Genomic DNA, 19395 nt, shown 5'->3' with positions numbered 1-19395 from the left:
AATTTACATAATGTACTCATTAATCTGGACTAGTTATAAAACATATGTCGGTCAACTTATCCGGAATATGCCTCATGTCATTGAAGATGTAGGGACAAATATATGCTACTTACGAATTTTCATGCAAAACAAAATATTGTTTACGCATTTCGTGACTTCTATTCTTTGCAAAAATGTACTTTGAATCCTTATAGCAGAACACAATTTATCGTAAAACAACCATGATCACCCCCATACAGCTTCCCGCCGGAGGGTTTTATTTCTAATACACATACGATATACAAATATAAGTTGCTATCAATCTTTTTCACTTCAGAAAAGCTTTATGATTGCCATAATAGCCATAGAAAGGACTTAATGTTAATCTAATGGTCGTCATTTTCTGATTTACATCTCCCGGTAACTCTGAAGGTATTCCGACAACCTTGGCTATTTGGTGTGTATTTCACAGATTCTCGCTCAAATCAAACCATTAGAGATCATTTTAAGCGGGACTACAAGTGATCGCATGTGTGATCTCGAGGAGAACGATGATTTAAAACGTATTACAATCGTCCATCTGTTTGTGATGAGGAAAGGTTTTTACCAAAGAAATTTGACTATATATCTCATCATTAATTCTATGTTGTAAGCCCAATGTGTATGTATGATATGAACTTGGTGAAGGCAAGGGACATGCACTTTTGGAACGCATTTCAATTATAAGACATTCCGTTTCCAAATCAATTATCATTAACCGGATTTATTCCGACCGATTTTATCAAAATTGCCCGCAATAGTACAAACAGTACATGTTCCACACCCACATCCGATTATAGTACATGAATGTACATACAACCGCCCCTCTACGTCATCATATTAAATAAATATGGCTCCGCCCCATTATAGTGCATACATGTAACACCTCCAAACAACCTATTATAGTACATGTACATGGATCTATCCCAGCCCAATGATAGAATATAGCCTCCAACACCATCATATCACGTAAATATGGCTCCGCCCCATTATAGTGCATACATGTAACCCCTCCAAACAACCTATTATAGTACATGTACATGGATCTATCCCAGCCCAATGATAGAATATAGCCTCCAACACCATCATATCACGTAAATATGGCTCCGCCCCATTATAGTGCATACATGTAACACCTCCAAACACCCTATTATAGTCCATGTACATGGATCTATCCCCGCCCAATGATAGAATATAGCCTCCAACACCATCATATCACGTAAATATGGTCCCGCCCCATTATAGTAGTGTACATGAATGTAACACCTCGATATCCGATTATAGTAATTGAATGCATCCCCGCCCAATGATAGTATATCACCCCTCCCCCACTTCTCCCCTCCCCGTCATCATAGAACATAATTACGGCCCCATCCCATTATAGTACCTTAACGTGACACCTCTACTCCCCATTTTATCAAATACCCCGTCCCCCACCCCAATTCTCCACCATCATCGTACCGAAATGTAACCCTGCTCCATCATAGTACATACATGTCACCAGAAACTCCGTTCCAACATATTAAACCCATTCCACCATATTAACCCCGCTCCGCCATTGTTACCTGTGTACCCCGCCTACCATAGTATCTCCGCCATTGTTACTTGTGTACCCCGCCTACCATAGTAGTTCGGCCATTGTTACTTGTGTACCCCGCCTACCATAGTAGCTCCGCCATTGTTACTTGTGTCCCCCGCCTACCATAGTAGCTCCCCAATGGTACTTGTGTCCCCCGCCTCCCATAGTAGCTCCGCCATTGTTACTTGTGTACCCCGCCTACCATAGTAGTTCGGCCATTAATTGTTACTTGTGTACCCCGCCTACCTTAATAGCTCGCCCATTAATTGTTACTTGTGTACCCCGCCTACCATAGTAGCTCCGCCATTGTTACTTGTTTACCCCGCCTACCATAGTAGCTCCCCAATGGTACTTGTGTCCCCCGCCTCCCATAGTATCTCCGCCATTGTTACTTGTGTCCCCCCTCTAACATAGTAGTTCGGCCATTGTTTCTTGTGTACCCCGCCACCCATCATAGCTCGCCCATCAATTGTTCCTTGTGTACCCCGCCTTCCTTAGTAGCCCCGCCATTGTTACTTGTGTACCCCGCGGGGCATAGTAGTTCGGCCATTAATTGTTACTTGGGTACCCCGCCTACCATAAAAGCTCGCCCATTAATTGTTACTTGTGTCCCCCCCCTACCATAGTAGCCCCGCCATTGTTACTTGTGTACCCCTCCTACCATAGTAGCTCCGCCATTGTTACCTGTGTACCCCGCCTACTATAGTAGCTCCGCCCACTGGTTTATAATTAGTAACCACCCTTGAGGTGGATTTCACTGATAGGACTGGTATTGTACAAAATATTCAAGGGAAAAGTTGATGTTATTAAAATGGTAGCTATTCGAGACGCCTCTTCATGGTTCTTGAGTTAATTTTGCTGATAGGAATGAGAACATACATGGTTCTGGTCCGAGAGAATGAGAATGAGAGGATGAGAAAAGGGAATGCTATCCTCTTGGTTTCCGAATCGGCTCAGAAGTCCCGATAAGTGTCGGAATTTACACGACTTGAAAACCCCTCACGTTGAACATCTCTGTATTGCTAACTGTAGAGTCATTTAACTTCGCGGTCTAATATTTTGTGGTTGTCCCGGTCATAACTCGCGGATATTAAACATCGCGCACCATTGCCAGATCAAAATATAGAGGTCACGAGTGTACTTTTATGTTTCGGTGATGGAATTTTCATTTCTTTTTTACAAGAGTTTTATATAAAAAAAACCACGTAAAATGCGATATTGAATTGGATTTGTACCTGTCTTTTATTGTCAGTAAAACGGTAAGCGGGTCGTTTCTTTCATTTTTATATTTAATTTTGTGCTATATTGGTGACTGCGAATATAGCGAAATCGAACCCCTGCAAAAAATACCAGGTATTCAGTATAGTTGGCATTTATTTACCAACCAAGTTGTAAAACACATATCGTACGTACAGGCTGAATCACAATACCGTTTTGACTACCATATTTCTGCGTGTAAAACGCCATGGACAGATCTTGACCAGATACCTATATACCAGATATATGTACAAGGATGAACACAAATGTGGAGAAAAACTGTTCCTGTTAGTTTGGGGAGAAATCGGCATGATGTCAAATGCATGTTCAACGTCTACCTACATATATCGTCATTTCCGGTATATCTAACACGTTCTCATATTTCTGTTTCCGGTGCAGACTGTCCGATTTTGACCAAGACTGTGAATGTGTCTTCCGAACAGCGTCTGATGATGTACCTGATGGCCGGCTACGAGAAGTCCATTCGTCCGGTCTACAACTCCTCCTCGCCTGTAGAGGTCAAACTCGGACTGACCTTGACCCAGATTCTTGACCTGGTAAGTATACAAATTATGCTTTTTGCTATTTATAGCTGAAAGGCGTCCATGTCCTCCATATTAGTACTGTGTCAGCTAAACCAGTGGGGGCAATGGTGTGCAGCAATTAATAGGAATTTATGTTTTGGGTCCCGAATCCATGTATCAAAGAATTTTGTTTGTACTGACTTTTGTTTGAATGTTCTGGAAACAGGGAAATTCACTCTTCTTAATGTTGAATGTATCAAAGGGACGATTTTCTGCTGCATGAACTAGTGTTGGACAGAGAAGTAACAATGATGCATGTACTGATGTAACTGTTTTAAAATGTCATTCAGCTCCAGTTACTATAGAAACGCCACACTGCTACATGTACATATGCGAATGTTTAATAGAGACAATGCCCTGATTCCACTTTTTGAAGGAACGTTACTAACACTGCTCTGGGGACGCTCCTCTGATTCCAATTATTCTGCTATACGTACATAGACTGATGTTTAAAAGGGACGCTCCTCTGATTCCAATTATTCTGCTATACGTACATAGACTGATGTTTAAAAGGGAAGCTCCTCTGATTCCAATTATTCTGCTATACGTACATAAACTGATGTTTAAAAGGGGACACTCCTCTGATTCCAATTATTCTGCTATACGTACATAGACTGATGTTTAAAAGGGACGCTCCTCTGATTCCAATTATTCTGCTATACGTACATAGACTGATGTTTAAAAGGGGACACTCCTCTGATTCCAATTATTCTGCTATACGTACATAGACTGATGTTTAAAAGGGACGCTCCTCTGATTCCAGTTATTCTGCTATACGTACATAGACTGATGTTTAAAGGGGACGCTCCTCTGATTCCAATTATTCTGCTATACGTACATAGACTGATGTTTAAAAGGGACGCTCCTCTGATTCCAATTATTCTGCTATACGTACATAGACTGATGTTTAAAAGGGACGCTCCTCTGATTCCAATTATTCTGCTATACGTACATAGACTGATGTTTAAAAGGGAAGCTCCTCTGATTCCAATTATTCTGCTATACGTACATAGACTGATGTTTAAAGGGGACGCTCCTCTGATTCCAATTATTCTGCTATACGTACATAGACTGATGTTTAAAAGGGACGCTCCTCTGATTCCAATTATTCTGCTATACGTACATAGACTGATGTTTAAAGGGGACGCTCCTCTGATTCCAATTATTCTGCTATACGTACATAGACTGATGTTTAAAAGGGAAGCTCCTCTGATTCCAATTATTCTGCTATACGTACATAGACTGATGTTTAAAAGGGACGCTCCTCTGATTCCAATTTTTGAAGGATAGTTACTCGGACGATATTCTGCTACATGTACATAATTAAACAGTGTTTGGAAATGACGTTACTTACAGTTCTGACAGTTGATACCTACTCCAGTGAAATTGATTGCTGCCGGCACGTGCGCTCTCGGAGGCAATACCAGTGAAGGTTTATTCAGCATCGCGTTTATACAATTGACTCCCGGGGTGTAATCTCTAACGGGTATAGACGTTAGAACAGGCACTTTAATCGCTTCATCATTACTTTAAATTAGACGTAGAACTAAATGGCATGATTCCTGCTACAGATGCTGTGTTGACATTTTCATCTGTAACTATAGAACAGATCGAGTATTGCAGTGTTGTTTTTCAGAGACCCCGACTGTTGAGCGCCTCATAGAAAAGTTTAATTAGACTAGTCGTGATAATTGTTCCCATGTTCTATTTCTTCATGTGGTAAAATAAAACTATGATGCTCAGATTACGAAATGTTAAGTGGTTTTACTGTATAATCAAATTGACCAACGGTTTCCACTTTCATGTCTGTTGTTTCAAATGATTTTGCGTGGCAAAACTTGATAATCTGATAATGTGTTCAAACTGATGTTGTTGTAATATGACTCTTTGATGCTCTATGATCTTGTGTTGTTTTTGTCATATTTTCAGGTGTTGAGATAAGCTTTGTTACGTGAATGTGTTGTATTGATATATGTTCTGGTGTTGTGATGTGTTGTGTTACGTTAATGTGTTGTATTGTAATATGTTCTGGTGTTGAGATGTGTTGTGTGACGTTAATGTGTTGTATTGTAATATGTTCTGGTGTTGGGATTGTGATGTGTTGTGTGACGTTAATGTGTTGTATTGTATTGTTATATATTCTGGTGTTGGGATTGTGATGTGTTGTGTGACGTTAATGTGTTGTATTGTAATATGTTCTGGTGTTGAGATGTGTTGTGTGACGTTAATGTGTTGTATTGTAATATGTTCTGGTGTTGGGATTGTGATGTGTTGTGTGACGTTAATGTGTTGTATTGTAATATGTTCTGGTGTTGTGATGTGTTGTGGTACGTTAATACGTTGTATTGTGATATTTTCTAGTGTTGTGATGTGTTGTGTTACGTTAATACGTTGTATTGTAAGATATTCTGGTGTTGTGATGTGTTGTGTTACGTTAATGTGTTGTATGGTGATACATTCTGGTGTTGTGATGTGTTGTATGACGTTAATGTGTTGTATTGTATTGTTATATATTCTGGTGTTGGGATTGTGGTGTGTTGTGTGACGTTAATGCGTTGTATTGTAATATGTTCTGGTGTTGTGATGTGTTGTGTTACGTTAATACGTTGTATTGTAAGATATTCTAGTGTTGTGATGTGTTGTGCTAACTTAATGTGTTGTATTGTAATATGTTCTGGTGTTGAGATGTGTTGTGTGACGTTAATGTGTTGTATTGTATTGTTATATATTCTGGTGTTGGGATTGTGATGTGTTGTGTGCCGTTAATGTGTTGTATTGTAATATGTTCTGGTGTGGTGATGTGTTGTGTTAACTTAATGTGTTGTATTGTAATATGTTCTGGTGTTGATATGTGTTGTGTTACGTTAATGTGTTGTATTGTATTGTTATATATTCTGGTGTTGGGATTGTGATGTGTTGTGTGACGTTAATGTGTTGTATTGTAAGATATTCTAGTGTTGTGATGTGTTGTGTTACGTTAATGTGTTGTATGGTGATACATTCTGGTGTTGTGATGTGTTGTGTTACGTTAATGTGTTGTATTGTATTGTTATATATTCTGGTGTTGGGATTGTGATGTGTTGTGTGACGTTAATGTCTGATGTTCTTGTGGCGTGCTGTGGTGTGTCACATTTTTATATTGTTTATATCTTCTTGTGTTTTAATTTGTAAAGTTGAAATATTTGTGTGTGCTATTTTAGTTTTGTATTTTTGCGTAAAATATTGGTATTTTGTGATCAAGTAGTCCTTTGTTGTGATATTTTGTTATGTTATTACTTGTGTTGTGATATATCATATAACATAATATGGTATATAATTACCTTGAGTTAAAATGCCATGCATTGATGCAATGCTTCAACTCCCTCCAAAACACTTATATTCTTTTAAATATTTCCTTTATGAATGGAATCCCTTTTAACAAGGACCTCTTCTGTTCATTGTTATTCCAATTTCGTCTTCAACACATTTCTTTGCACGTTAAATTAAACATTGCCACTGAAACCTCAAAAACAACTCTAAAATCAGCGAAATATTAAAAACCCTGACAAGAAACTACAATTTTCAAATGAATATGTCGCAGTAGTTAAACAGAGGAAGATAACAGCCATCGATTATATTAATTGTATTACAGTTTCAAGCTAAAGCTTGCTCGGTTTTGATTGAATTTGCTTCAAGTCTAATACAAAACCTGGACACGTGTCTAACAACTATGTTTTGAAATGTCTCCTAGATGAATTTGAATTAGATTGCAAATCGTGGTATAGAGTTATTATTTTTGCGTAACCGTACATTCTGATATGAACGCTCCTAGCAATTAGAATATGTAAAAAAAACCACAATCATCCACGTCACACTGCTGAAATGGCAACAAAACATCCCCGTAGAAGCGGTCGTGTTGCCCTGTGATCGTCTGTATCATGTATACTTAGTGTTACAGCACATTGAAGTTTAAAGTGTGATATTTTAAAAATTGCTTTAACTGAAACCAAAATACACGCCATTGTCCAGTTTAAGATATTTAACCAGCAGATGCTCATTTTTATTTTTATGCACTCAGCGGAAAAGAAACTGAAGATACCCCCCCCAAATAAGCAAATGCTTATATAATTAATAATAGATATAACACCTGTCCCGGTCAGATATGAAAAGGTCATGGGTCACCTGCGAGACCACGTGGGTTTTCTCCGGACACATTGAATTCTTCCTGCTACATTAAGCCATATGTGCGCTTACATCCGGGTCAACAGGAATACTTAATATAAGCTGAAAAAAATTGTTTCAAAATTTGTGTAAAAGATATTTTTTTTTTATTTGTTACTTATTTTTTTTTATTTGTTACTTTTTTTAAACATTAACAGTTGAATTTAGATAAAAACCACTAGATAGCAGCAAGACAATTATGAATAACTTTATGCTGATTTCACTACATTATATTTAAGGTAAAGGGTACCAATTCATCATTTAAATTGCAAAGAAGAGTTCCACAGGGAGTTTTTTTACTTGGAGTATTCTCCCGTCTATATGAAGAAAAGGCAATAACCCCCAAAAAGGAGTTTTTCTAGCTTAGAGTAACTTGCACCTGTGATGTATTCTACAAACCTAAATTTCTAACAACTGTAATTCTTCAAAAATGCATTGCAACAAGTGATTTTTATAGCGAGCCTCGTTTGAGAAGGGGTTTAACAAATATTTCATCCTAGTGATTATGTTAATATTAAAGTTTAACCTATCGGTACACCTGAGTTTTTTTTATCTTTTCATACAACCTACTGATACATATGTTTAAAACTAAACCCGGATGTTCGTCTCCGTCTTAAACTAAAACTTCTGTCGAGACAGTCCCGTACACCACCGCCATAGATCTCAGTATATATTACAACGCTTCAATTATGGCCGACCATCTGTTTACCAGGGGTTGTCTCGGTATCTTGCAATTATAATTTGTTCCCAATGTATTGGAGTAGGTGCATTTAATTTGATTTACAACATGGATATCTTACTTGGGAATAATCTTCCATTTTCGTCAATCCCATTTTGACAAAGAAAATTTATGACATAGTCAGCAAACTTTGAGGTGTAATATCTTACTCTTGTGTAACATTGAGCGTCACATTGCGTGTCTGAAATTAGCACTATTTCAAAACAACACTTATTTGTCAAAAAAAAGTGTTTTTTCAACCATTGTTTTGAATATTATCATATGAAGCTTAAAAGCACTCTCAGATTGAAAAGATTTTCTTTTTTGCCTTTTTGAAGAAAGAAACTACAAATAGCTAAATGGCAATATTTGTCTGTGACTAATTTAATTAACTATGGTATCAGTACTTTTTGTGCATGCATGACACATTTGGCATTCACACAAAAAAAACAAAAAAAATATCAACATTTTTTAATTTCCAAGCAGGGCTGATTTTGAGCTATTTTAAATCTAAATCGAAAGGTATACCTACTTTTTGCAACATTCATTTTAAAATGAACACATTTAAAGACTTACACCATTGTTTATGATATATTTTATTATTTCTTGGAGTCGCAATAACTCGTAGAACATGGTGCATTCCAAAATCTCTAATCAATTCTCCACTAAAATGTCTGCTACATCACATTTACCTTACAGTTTATACGTGTAGTTGTGATGATTTGTTTAAGCTATATGCTGGTGGTTATTTGTAAGAGTTAGTGGTATATGTTACTTTACACATTACACATAGGGGTGTGTAAGAGTTTAGATTGTATTTGTCCTTAAACATTATACCTGCGATTTGTGTTAGAGTTAAGGTTATATACTACCTTACACATTATACCTGTGATTTGTGTTAGAGTTAAGGTTATATGCTACATAACACATTATACATGTGATTTGTGTTAGAGTTAAGGTTATATGCTACCTTGCAAATTATACCTGAATTGTGTTAGAGTTAAGGTTATATGCTACCTTACACATAATACTTATCGTTTGTGTTAGAGTTGAGGTTATATGCTACCTTACATATTATACTTATCGTTTGTGTTAGAGTTAAGGTTATATGCTACATAACACATTATTCCTGTGATTTGTGTTAGAGTTAAGGTTGTATGCTACATAACACATTATACCTGTGATTTGGGTTAGAGTTAAGGTTATATGCTACCTTACACATAATACTTATCGTTTGTGTTAGAGTTAAAGTTACATCCTACATTTCATATTATACCTGTGATTTGTGTTAGAGTTAAGGTTGTATGCTACCTTACACATTATATTTGTGATTTGTATTAGAGTTAGGGTTTTATGCTACATGTACCTTACACAATATACCTGTGATTTGTGTTAGAGTTAAGGTTATATGCTACCTTACACATTATACCTGTAATTTGTGTTAGACCTAAGGTTGTATGCTACCTTACACATTATATTTGTGATTTGTGTTAGAATTAAGGTTATATGCTACCTTACACATTATACCTGTAATTTTTGTTAGACCTAAGGTTATATGCTACCTTACACAATATACCAGTGATTTTTGTTAGAGTTAAGGTTGTATGCTACATTACACATTATACCTGTGATTTGTGTTAGAGTTAAGGTTCTATGCCAACTTACACATCATACCTGTGATTTGTGTTAGAGTTAAGGTTGTATGCTACCTAACACATTGTACCTGTGATTTGCGTTAGAGTTAAGGTTATATGCCACCTTACACATTATACCAGTGATTTGTGTTAGAGTTAAGGTTGTATGCTACCCAACACATTGTACCTGTGATTTGTGTTAGAGTTAAGGTTATATGCCACCTTACACATCATACCTGTGATTTGTGTTAGAGCTAAGGTTGTATGCTACCCAACACATTGTACCTGTGATTTGTGTTAGAGTTAAGGTTATATGCCACCTCACACTTCATACCTGTGATTTGCGTTAGAGTTAAGGTTGTATGCTACCTTACACATTGTACCTGTGATTTGTGTTAGAGTTAAGGTTATATGCCACCTTACACATTATACCTGTGATTTGCGTTAGAGTTAAGGTTATATGCCACCTTACACATTATACCTGTGATTTGCGTTAGAGTTAAGGTTGTATGCTACATAACACATTATACCTGTTATTTGTGTTAGAGTTAAGGTTGTATGCTACCTTACATATTATACCTGTGGTTTGTGAGAGTTTTAATTACTTCAGTGTTATCATTCAAACCTTCTAATGACTTCTCATGTATGTTATTAAATTGTGAAGTCTAAATTAACATCCATCTATATATATATATATATATTTAATTTTAATATTTTTGTATGCAGTTATAATGACAATAATCATACAAAGTCACGTTTTTATACGAATGAGCATGTTAAACACTCACAGAAAACATTTTTTTTTCTGCATAGTTTTTATAATAGAATTAATTTTAAAACGAGACAAATTTCACTTATTCAGATTCAGGTTCGGTATTAACCAAAAGCCCTTAGGCTTATAGGACATACATATTTACATGTACATATACTAACATTCTTGCGAAATATAATAGAACGGACAGGAAAGTGACATCACAATATGCATAAGACACTGTTCAAAGATGTACATTCCGAAATCTAACAAGACTTAATGAACACATTACAGTTACGAAACACCACAATACATAAACCTACAACTAACGTCTTTTACATGCTAGATATAAATAGTTTCCTTAATTGGATAGCTCTCTATCATTTTTTATACTAAGGAGTTGTATTAATTTAAAAATGGAGGGGTTTCTGTAATAGTATATGTATTTTTTTATTAATCTATGCCTTAAATCGTTATGAAAATGACAAATCAATACAAAATGATAATTATCTTCTATCTCTCTGTAATCATATTACACACAGTTGGGTAGCGTATATTCTTTTCAACGGTATTGTTTCGTTTTATATTTCAGGATGAGAAAAATCAGATTCTGACAACGAATGTTTGGTTGGAAGTGGTGAGTACCTAAACCCTTGTGTGTTTGTTTATTGATGTAATATGTTGACAAAAGGTTCGTGACGTCATTTCAATAGTCTTTACTATGACGTCACACTTTGGAACGCAACATGGTACCGTACCATGTATGTACTACACATTGTAAATAATATATATTGTATATGACGTCACATTCTGCATTGCAAGAAAGTTTTGCAATAAAAGGACTTATCACTTATATGAATGAACCTTATTTATTTTTTTATATCAGCGCGTTTCATTAATTTGATACAAAGAACGTATGCAAATATTCGACGTAATGTAACGATGAAATGACGTCATATTTATAGTTAAGTTTGATGTCATAATTAATAGCATATAATCGCTTAAGGAGATTTAAATGTGATACCACACGTGTTCAGCATGAAGTCTCAGGCTGCACGAGTGTGTTGTGTATGTAAGGAGATATGCCTGATACCATAATGTCCAGCGTTCAACCCCCATCGGAGAACTCGTTGGAGTTGAAATATAGTACTATGTAAAAATATTACCAAATCGTCTGCTCGAGGGGACTGCCCGCGTGTGAAAAGTGGCGTTAGCTCTTAATATGGCAGTATGTTAATTATCCTCCGAGCAACCTTGCCCCCTCCCCAAATTACTAATGTAGAGTTATATATACGTTTAAATTTTTAATTTATTTTTAATTGAGTTTAATAATGCAATTGTATTATCTTGTTTTTATTTCTTTATTTGCATACATCTGACACTTATGAACAATCAAGGAAAAAGAGTTAAAGACAAAAACAAAAACAAATAACCAAAAACCCAGATCACCTGTTTTGTAAAAGTCATTTTTGGATATGAAAAGCAGTAAAATCCGCGAAATATACGCTAAACATAACCACTCTCTGTTCCAACGTTTACAAAGCACTCGCTAGACACTCTTTCTGTGTTGTTTATCCATCCTATTCTAGGTACATGTAACCTTATCGTTGTGTTAGGAAGAAAAATAAGACATTCTTCTGTAGTTGGTTTAACAAAAAATAAAATATTAAAAAAATAAAAACAACTATGTTTAATAGGGTGAGGTAGCTAGCCAGATAGACAATGATTGGCATGATGAACTTGGATTGGCACAGGTATTTTTCCTTTATGTTTTACCTGTTTTCTCTTTCCATACTGTTTTCATATTTGTCATAACACACATGATAATAATACTGTGACCTAAATTGTAACCCCAACAGACCACGCGGTAAAGGTTCCTCGGTCGGGAGTAGTACATTTAATCTTTGGAGTAGGTGTCCTGCCGTGAACTTCTCGTACGCCTTAACTTCTATTTTTATATAGATATATTTATATCGTATACACAAATATAAGTATACCAAACATGTTCGAATAGGCATTTAAGTACAGATCAGGCGGAATGGTACAGATAGCTTTAAAGTTCATACCAGAGTTTGTTTATGTTATAGTTTTTGTGTAGAATTATATCTACGCGAATTCCATCGGTCATGACGAGTTCGAACGGGATGATTTCATCGCGACGGGATAGCATGTTTAGCTACAGAGCACACTTTGCTGAAAACAACTGAATTGCAGGAACTCTCCTTCAAGTTGAACTTCATTTATAGTACGTTATCGTGTACTTTATAAAGTTCGCCAATAGTGCATAAATCAAGCGGAACATGACAGAAAACAAAACAACAACAACAACAACAACATCAAACATACACAACACATCTGCACCTATGCCTTGATGTGTAGGGTGATACATTGTACTGCTAGGAAATTCAATTCAATTCAATAATTGTATTGCTCATTTATAGTCACATAGTAACTTGAAGGCAAATATTGAAACAACAAATATACAAATAAACTGCAATAGTGAACAATGTATAAACTTACACAGAAGCCAGGCCCACACTCCTCAGTTAAGTGACTGTTTTATATATAAGCACGAGTCAAGTATAAGTTGCATATTGTCAGAAGATAAAATATGTGTTAAATTATTTGTGTCTGGTATAGAATAGTTTTGAATATATTTACTTAAATAGTCCTTTCTCAGCTGTGCATTATAGCCACACCTGAAAAAGAAGTTAGCTAAGAAACAATGTACTTAGCAATATAATAACATTTTATAATAAGGACATGTTAATATATTACTGACAATCACTAGATACAATTGACCTATTTTTATACATTTTGTCGTCTTTTTCATGAATAATTTTTCTATATTTGTACATATACATACTTGTGTCGGATATAGCTAAGTTAAAGGAAGGACTTTCGTGAATCGGCAAAAAACGGACTTTTTAAAACAAAATGAAGTCCATCTTCTACGGTACATCATTTAAGACACATACAGTTTATCCTTAAAGACACAAAACAAACAAATTATATTTCTGTTCTCAATATCTCGGTATACCTACCAGTTTCAGTACTCAGTTTGTGAGAAGATATTCGAATTCTTACAAATTCTTCCTAGTACTGATTATCAATAAACCTTTTTAAGTACCTTTTTGTTTAGTATTTTTGTATAGATTTCACTTTGAAGAATTCTGATTTTTTCCAAGCATTCCTCCCACATAAGAGAATGGATGTCGTTATATGACATGAGAAGTGTTCTACACCTGGCCTCAACTTAAAAAAAATTGTATTTATAAAGACGTAATGATTCAACATTGAGCGTACATTAATAGCAATAAATATGATTCAGTTGGCCACCGTTTTCTTTAAAATGTATTTGCCAACCGGATGTAATTAGCACGCTGGGTGTCTTAATGTGGGAGTAAACCGGAGTACCCGGAGAAAACCAATTCGGTCGGGCAGGTGAACCCATACCTTTTCACGTTCGATCGGAAAATCGATCCTCGGCCGCCTTAGTTAAAGGCGAGTGCAATATCGACTGCACCACCCAACCACCCAGTATTATTATCATCCTCATTATTATCAGAAGCTATATAGGATGCTTCAATTTTCTGAGCAAAAACAAAATCACTCTTGGTGTAAGTGTAATAGCATTCTTGGATATTAAGTTGGATGTAATTGAGAAATTAACACGTGATTTCCAATTTAAATTATCTGCTTAGAAGTGAATGTAGGAAAATTAAACAGATAACTGGTTTCAAATGCGGGAAATTTTCAAAGATGGTATCAGCACATAGACTTGTGATAGAGACGGGTCGATATCGAAATGTTCCATGATTTCAACATCTGTGTACATAGACTTGTGATAGAGACGGGTCGATATCGAAATGTTCCATGATCTCAACATCTGTGTACATAGACTTGTGATAGAGACGGGTCGATATCGAAATGTTCCATGATCTCAACATCTGTGTACATAGACTTGTGATAGAGACGGGTCGATATCGAAATGTTCCTTGATCTCAACATCTGTGTACATAGACTTGTGATAGAGACGGGTCGATATCGAAATGTTCCTTGATCTCAACATCTGTGTACATAGACTTGTGATAGAGACGGGTCGATATCGAAATGTTCCTTGATCTCAACATCTGTGTACATAGACTTGTGATAGAGACGGGTCGATATCGAAATGTTCCTTGATCTCAACATCTGTGTACATAGACTTGTGATAGAGACGGGTCGATATCGAAATGTTCCTTGATCTCAACATCTGTGTACATAGACTTGTGATAGAGACGGGTCGATATCGAAATGTTCCTTGATCTCAACATCTGTGTACATAGACTTGTGATAGAGACGGGTCGATATCGAAATGTTCCTTGATCTCAACATCTGTGTACATAGACTTGTGATAGAGACGGGTCGATATCGAAATGTTCCTTGATCTCAACATCTGTGTACATAGACTTGTGATAGAGACGGGTCGATATCGAAATGTTCCTTGATCTCAACATCTGTGTACATAGACTTGTGATAGAGACGGGTCGATATCGAAATGTTCCTTGATCTCAACATCTGTGTACGTTGCATCGTTAACGACATTGAGGACGAAACTAATTTCTTGTAACAAATGACGGGGAAGAATTATTTCACTTATATGTTTAATAAGTTTCCAGTTCGTGGTTACTTTCATAAGTGTATGCTTAATCAATAGAACCAAAAGTAAAAATCAAAACTTGCTGTCACGTTTTGTTTGTTAACACCTAGTTTTTATACCTGGCAAATTTTACGAAAGTGATAAAGTCAGTTTATAACATATCCGGTGAATCTTACCCTAGTGATACCAACAGGTTTATTTCAAATATGAAAAATCTCATTCCAGTAGTACAGCGAGTTTGTTACACAGCCGATGATTCCTATTTCAGTTGCACGCCAATTTTGAAGATGGTCCATGACAAATTCGATACTGCACTTCAGACATTATCAGACAAATTAATCACATTTGTGTATCCTTGTATCCGGAAGTCAAATTTGTTTGTATTTTTTTTGTTCATTTCTCATATCAATTATTTGAAACGAGAACGGGTTCTACACATTTTAGCGCCATTTTACGTTATGGTCACGTGAGCTAATCTATTTCTTGACATTGTTTTTGTTCAAATCAGTTGTGTCGTTTGATTGCCAGAGAAGGAAATTAAACAATGTTTCAAAATAATTATCAGTAACGTGTTTTGCAGAATATAAAATTTGCATATAATTGAAAATAAAAAATATTGATTTTTCTTGTAATGACGTCAAAGATAGCACTCGTTTTCCCCAACGCGCGCTTGAGGATGTATTTCTACCCACCAAAACTATTGGCGACGTAATAACTGATTTCTTAGTATCCTCTTCGTGCACCCCTAGATTTATTCCTGTAGAGGAACTCCTTGGAATGGCCTCTCTTATGATTGCCGATAAGAAATATCGAGCTTAATTGGTTTTCTGTGCAATAAAGATACATTCCGCATGTGTGCAACTAGAAATATATAAAAAAAAGTGTTAACTATCTATGTGATAATGCAGGAAAAAACGACACTAATAGCTCAATGTTGGAAAAGATTTGCATGTACTTAAGCGACGTGATATAATTTATTTTCAACTACACAGGGGGCCATGCAATTATGATCCGTACGATGCAAAATGCTAATTCCTGCATCATGAGAAACTCAGCATAGTCATTTTATCATGATGAGATAACAAACCCGTTCATACTTCAAAATATAGGTCAAATTGAGGCTAAAACAGAAACTCAAAATATAGGTCAAATTGAGGCTAAAACAGAAACTCAACATATTTGTATACGACATGCTGAATGAATGTAAACTTATTACCGGAGTAGATAAACTTGTGCAATAGTGTAGGCAAGTTGAATTAGTGGTTTCCAAGCGGACGACTGATGTACTTTTCATCACAGGGACCTGGTGTTCAGAGTAATGTAAGATGTTAAGGGATCTAGAACGACTTTCAGTAAATATATATAAGCATATTGGGGGTGGCATTTTTTTTTACCGAAAGTCGATGAAAACGCCTAAAAACATGTAAATTTACTCTGAACACATTAGTTTAGGTACAAATATAGCCGTAACAAATTGTCAGGTCTCTGTGCTTTTTCATACGTATGCTTCGGAATTTCTTCGAATCAATGGTTAGCAAAACTTTTCTGGAAACTTTCTTTGTTATGAATGTACCTAGGCAATCCACTTGAGTAAATAAACAAACAAAATATACCAATTGAGTGTTTATGTGTTGAGGTGCTCTGATATGCAAAATAAAGTTTCTTGTATCTTGTATTTTAAAATACAAGATGGCTACTACTACAGAATAAGCTCAGCTCACAACAAACGGAGCAAAGTACCAAGATAACAAGTAATAATTAAAGGGCGACGTGTTCACAAACTCTTTCGATTTCTAATATAAGCTTGCGCGGTTCGCACGTAAACCGGATGAAGTCGATATGAGCATGCTCTCATACGTGTGTTGTAAACCTGTTTTTTCGTTGATATTGATATTTCTGGGCCTTCTGCATTTTCTTTGATGCGCTAAGATATCGAAAATTATAAAAGTTGATTATTGATAAGTGTTTCAGGGCAGATGTGGCATTTTAGGCTCCGAATACAAACCTTTATATCTGATCGAGCGAACCATCGCACGACTGGCTTCGATCTGCTGCAATTGTTTGCAATCGCTCGCGCGAACGCTCCTAGATGGTCACGATTAATCTATGATCAGTCGCTGATAGCCACGACTAATCGCACGATTACTTACGATTGATCTTGCGATCGATCTTTTCCAATCGTTGGTGATCGGTCGCCAACTCGTACCACCAGTCTTACGATGACCTACCACCAATCTTAAGAAAATCGCAGTATACGGTCGCCAATTGAGATCGTAGCAAACATTGCCGATTGATCGTACCTCCGCCAAATTGCCACCAGTCGAACGATCGTACGATCCGGTGTGACTGGGCTTAAAGGGAGGTCATTACTGTATATACGAAACGACTGCAGCGGCACAGTGATCTTTAACACAAAATTTTGAAGGCTGATATGAATTTGTTTACAGTATCGTACAATATAGCCAATTAGTAGTAAATCATAAAAAAATGAGCACCCAACATTCCTAAAAAATATTTAACCATCGTACAATAAAACTGTTGTTTTATAATGTACTAAATAAACAATAAAGACAGATAAATATAAGGACAGAAATGCATATTTGAAAACCTTACGGTTATATGTCAAGTAGTTAAAATAAATCTCTAAGACATGTGAATATGTTCGAACAGAACGGTTGCATACCATCACTGATTTAGACATAAACCTTTACAATTCTCAAGTACAAAAGAGTCATAGTACCAGATAGTATCACAAAACTACTTTTCTTTTCGTATAAACCTTTACTAAATACTTTTCAATTCGTAACGATGTATTTGCTGTTTTATACTTCAGTACAAGATTCCCTGTTTTAGTATTGTTCTGTACATGTTATCATTTCAATAAAGTACTAGTCAACCCTTACTTCTATGCCGGCGTTTAAAATGCTATCTTTGACCCTTGCACGTGCGGTTAGATGATCATGTGCCTGTGGGATGCCATTCGAGCTTCATTGATAAGAGATTAATACGCGTATACATGTTATCTCTTGAAATGATCGAGGGACTCATTACTATCGCGGCAGTATACAAGATATGATTGCAGGGTGAAATGGCTGCAATTAGTCTCATGGTGTCGTGGTAAACTAGTTCCTGATTATTCTGCCGCGGTTAAGAGATATCTGATGGTGATAAATTTCAAAATAAATACGTTTTTAATAATAATTTTAAATTTATAAACATTTGAGAATTATTTTTGCTACAAAATTGATGACCAATCCCCATGTGACGCACGTCCGTATTTCCTGTTCAGTATTGCTCATGTTATTTAAGGTAACATTCACTTCACAAAGGGGGAATTTAAACTGATATCAAGTGTGTATTGGCGAGCTTTCATCAAGATGAAATCACGGAGATTATATGAAACCTTCGTAAAACATGGCAAGTCTGGTTGATTCTTCAACACTCTAACGTCATTCGGATAGGTCCAAAGGGATCACAGTTTTATCTGAAGATGTGTTACGTTGATAAATTGTTGTTCTGGAGATAGTTAATGGTTGCCCGTTTATCACCATGGATATCTTACGAGTAGAATACCGACATTTTTTCACGTGTCAGCATGTTATATTCTTCCATACGAGTGAGATACAAGTGGTTTCAACGGGAAACTGTTTTTCTTATTCATTTGATTTTTACAAATATCTGGGAGGACGAAAAGGTCACTGTATACAGAAATGCGATGATAAGTACTGTTATATTTGGCGCCACATTTTACTTTAATGTCGTCAGTTTTGACAGCTATGCGGTGTTCTTATTCTAATTGATTACTTGACATAATGATGTCGTTTCCTCAGGTTATCTTCTAAAAAGCAAACAAAAATGTTAGCAGTTATGTATTTTTGAAGAACGTTTTGTGTGTTTTCATTTAAGTAGTAAACAAACAGAATGATCAACATTTCAAAAAATATTTGCTGCATTTGACATCGTCGATCACCTGTTCAATATGGTCTGCGATGTCAAATGCAGCAAAAAAAAA

At 36.0% G+C, this 19395-nt stretch overlaps 1 protein-coding gene across 1 annotated transcript in view; it reads left to right on the top strand.

The window, feature by feature from the left end:
* LOC110449265 (neuronal acetylcholine receptor subunit alpha-10-like) overlaps positions 1-19395 on the top strand; it is a gene marked incomplete at its 5' end in the record, with an annotated part of 62941 nt that overhangs the window by 33347 nt on the left and 10199 nt on the right. Inside the window, 2 exons of the mRNA XM_021496015.1 lie at positions 3254-3411; positions 11334-11378. Coding sequence (XP_021351690.1) covers positions 3254-3411; positions 11334-11378 — 203 coding nt within the window. The remainder of the gene's footprint in view (positions 1-3253; positions 3412-11333; positions 11379-19395) is intronic.

The sequence above is a fragment of the Mizuhopecten yessoensis genome, unplaced genomic scaffold (genome assembly GCF_002113885.1).
Source record: "Mizuhopecten yessoensis strain PY_sf001 unplaced genomic scaffold, ASM211388v2 scaffold4539, whole genome shotgun sequence".
Lineage (NCBI taxonomy): Eukaryota > Metazoa > Mollusca > Bivalvia > Pectinida > Pectinidae > Mizuhopecten > Mizuhopecten yessoensis.
The sequence above is the reverse complement of the archived record's forward strand: the minus strand, read 5'-3'. Positions and strand labels throughout refer to the sequence as shown.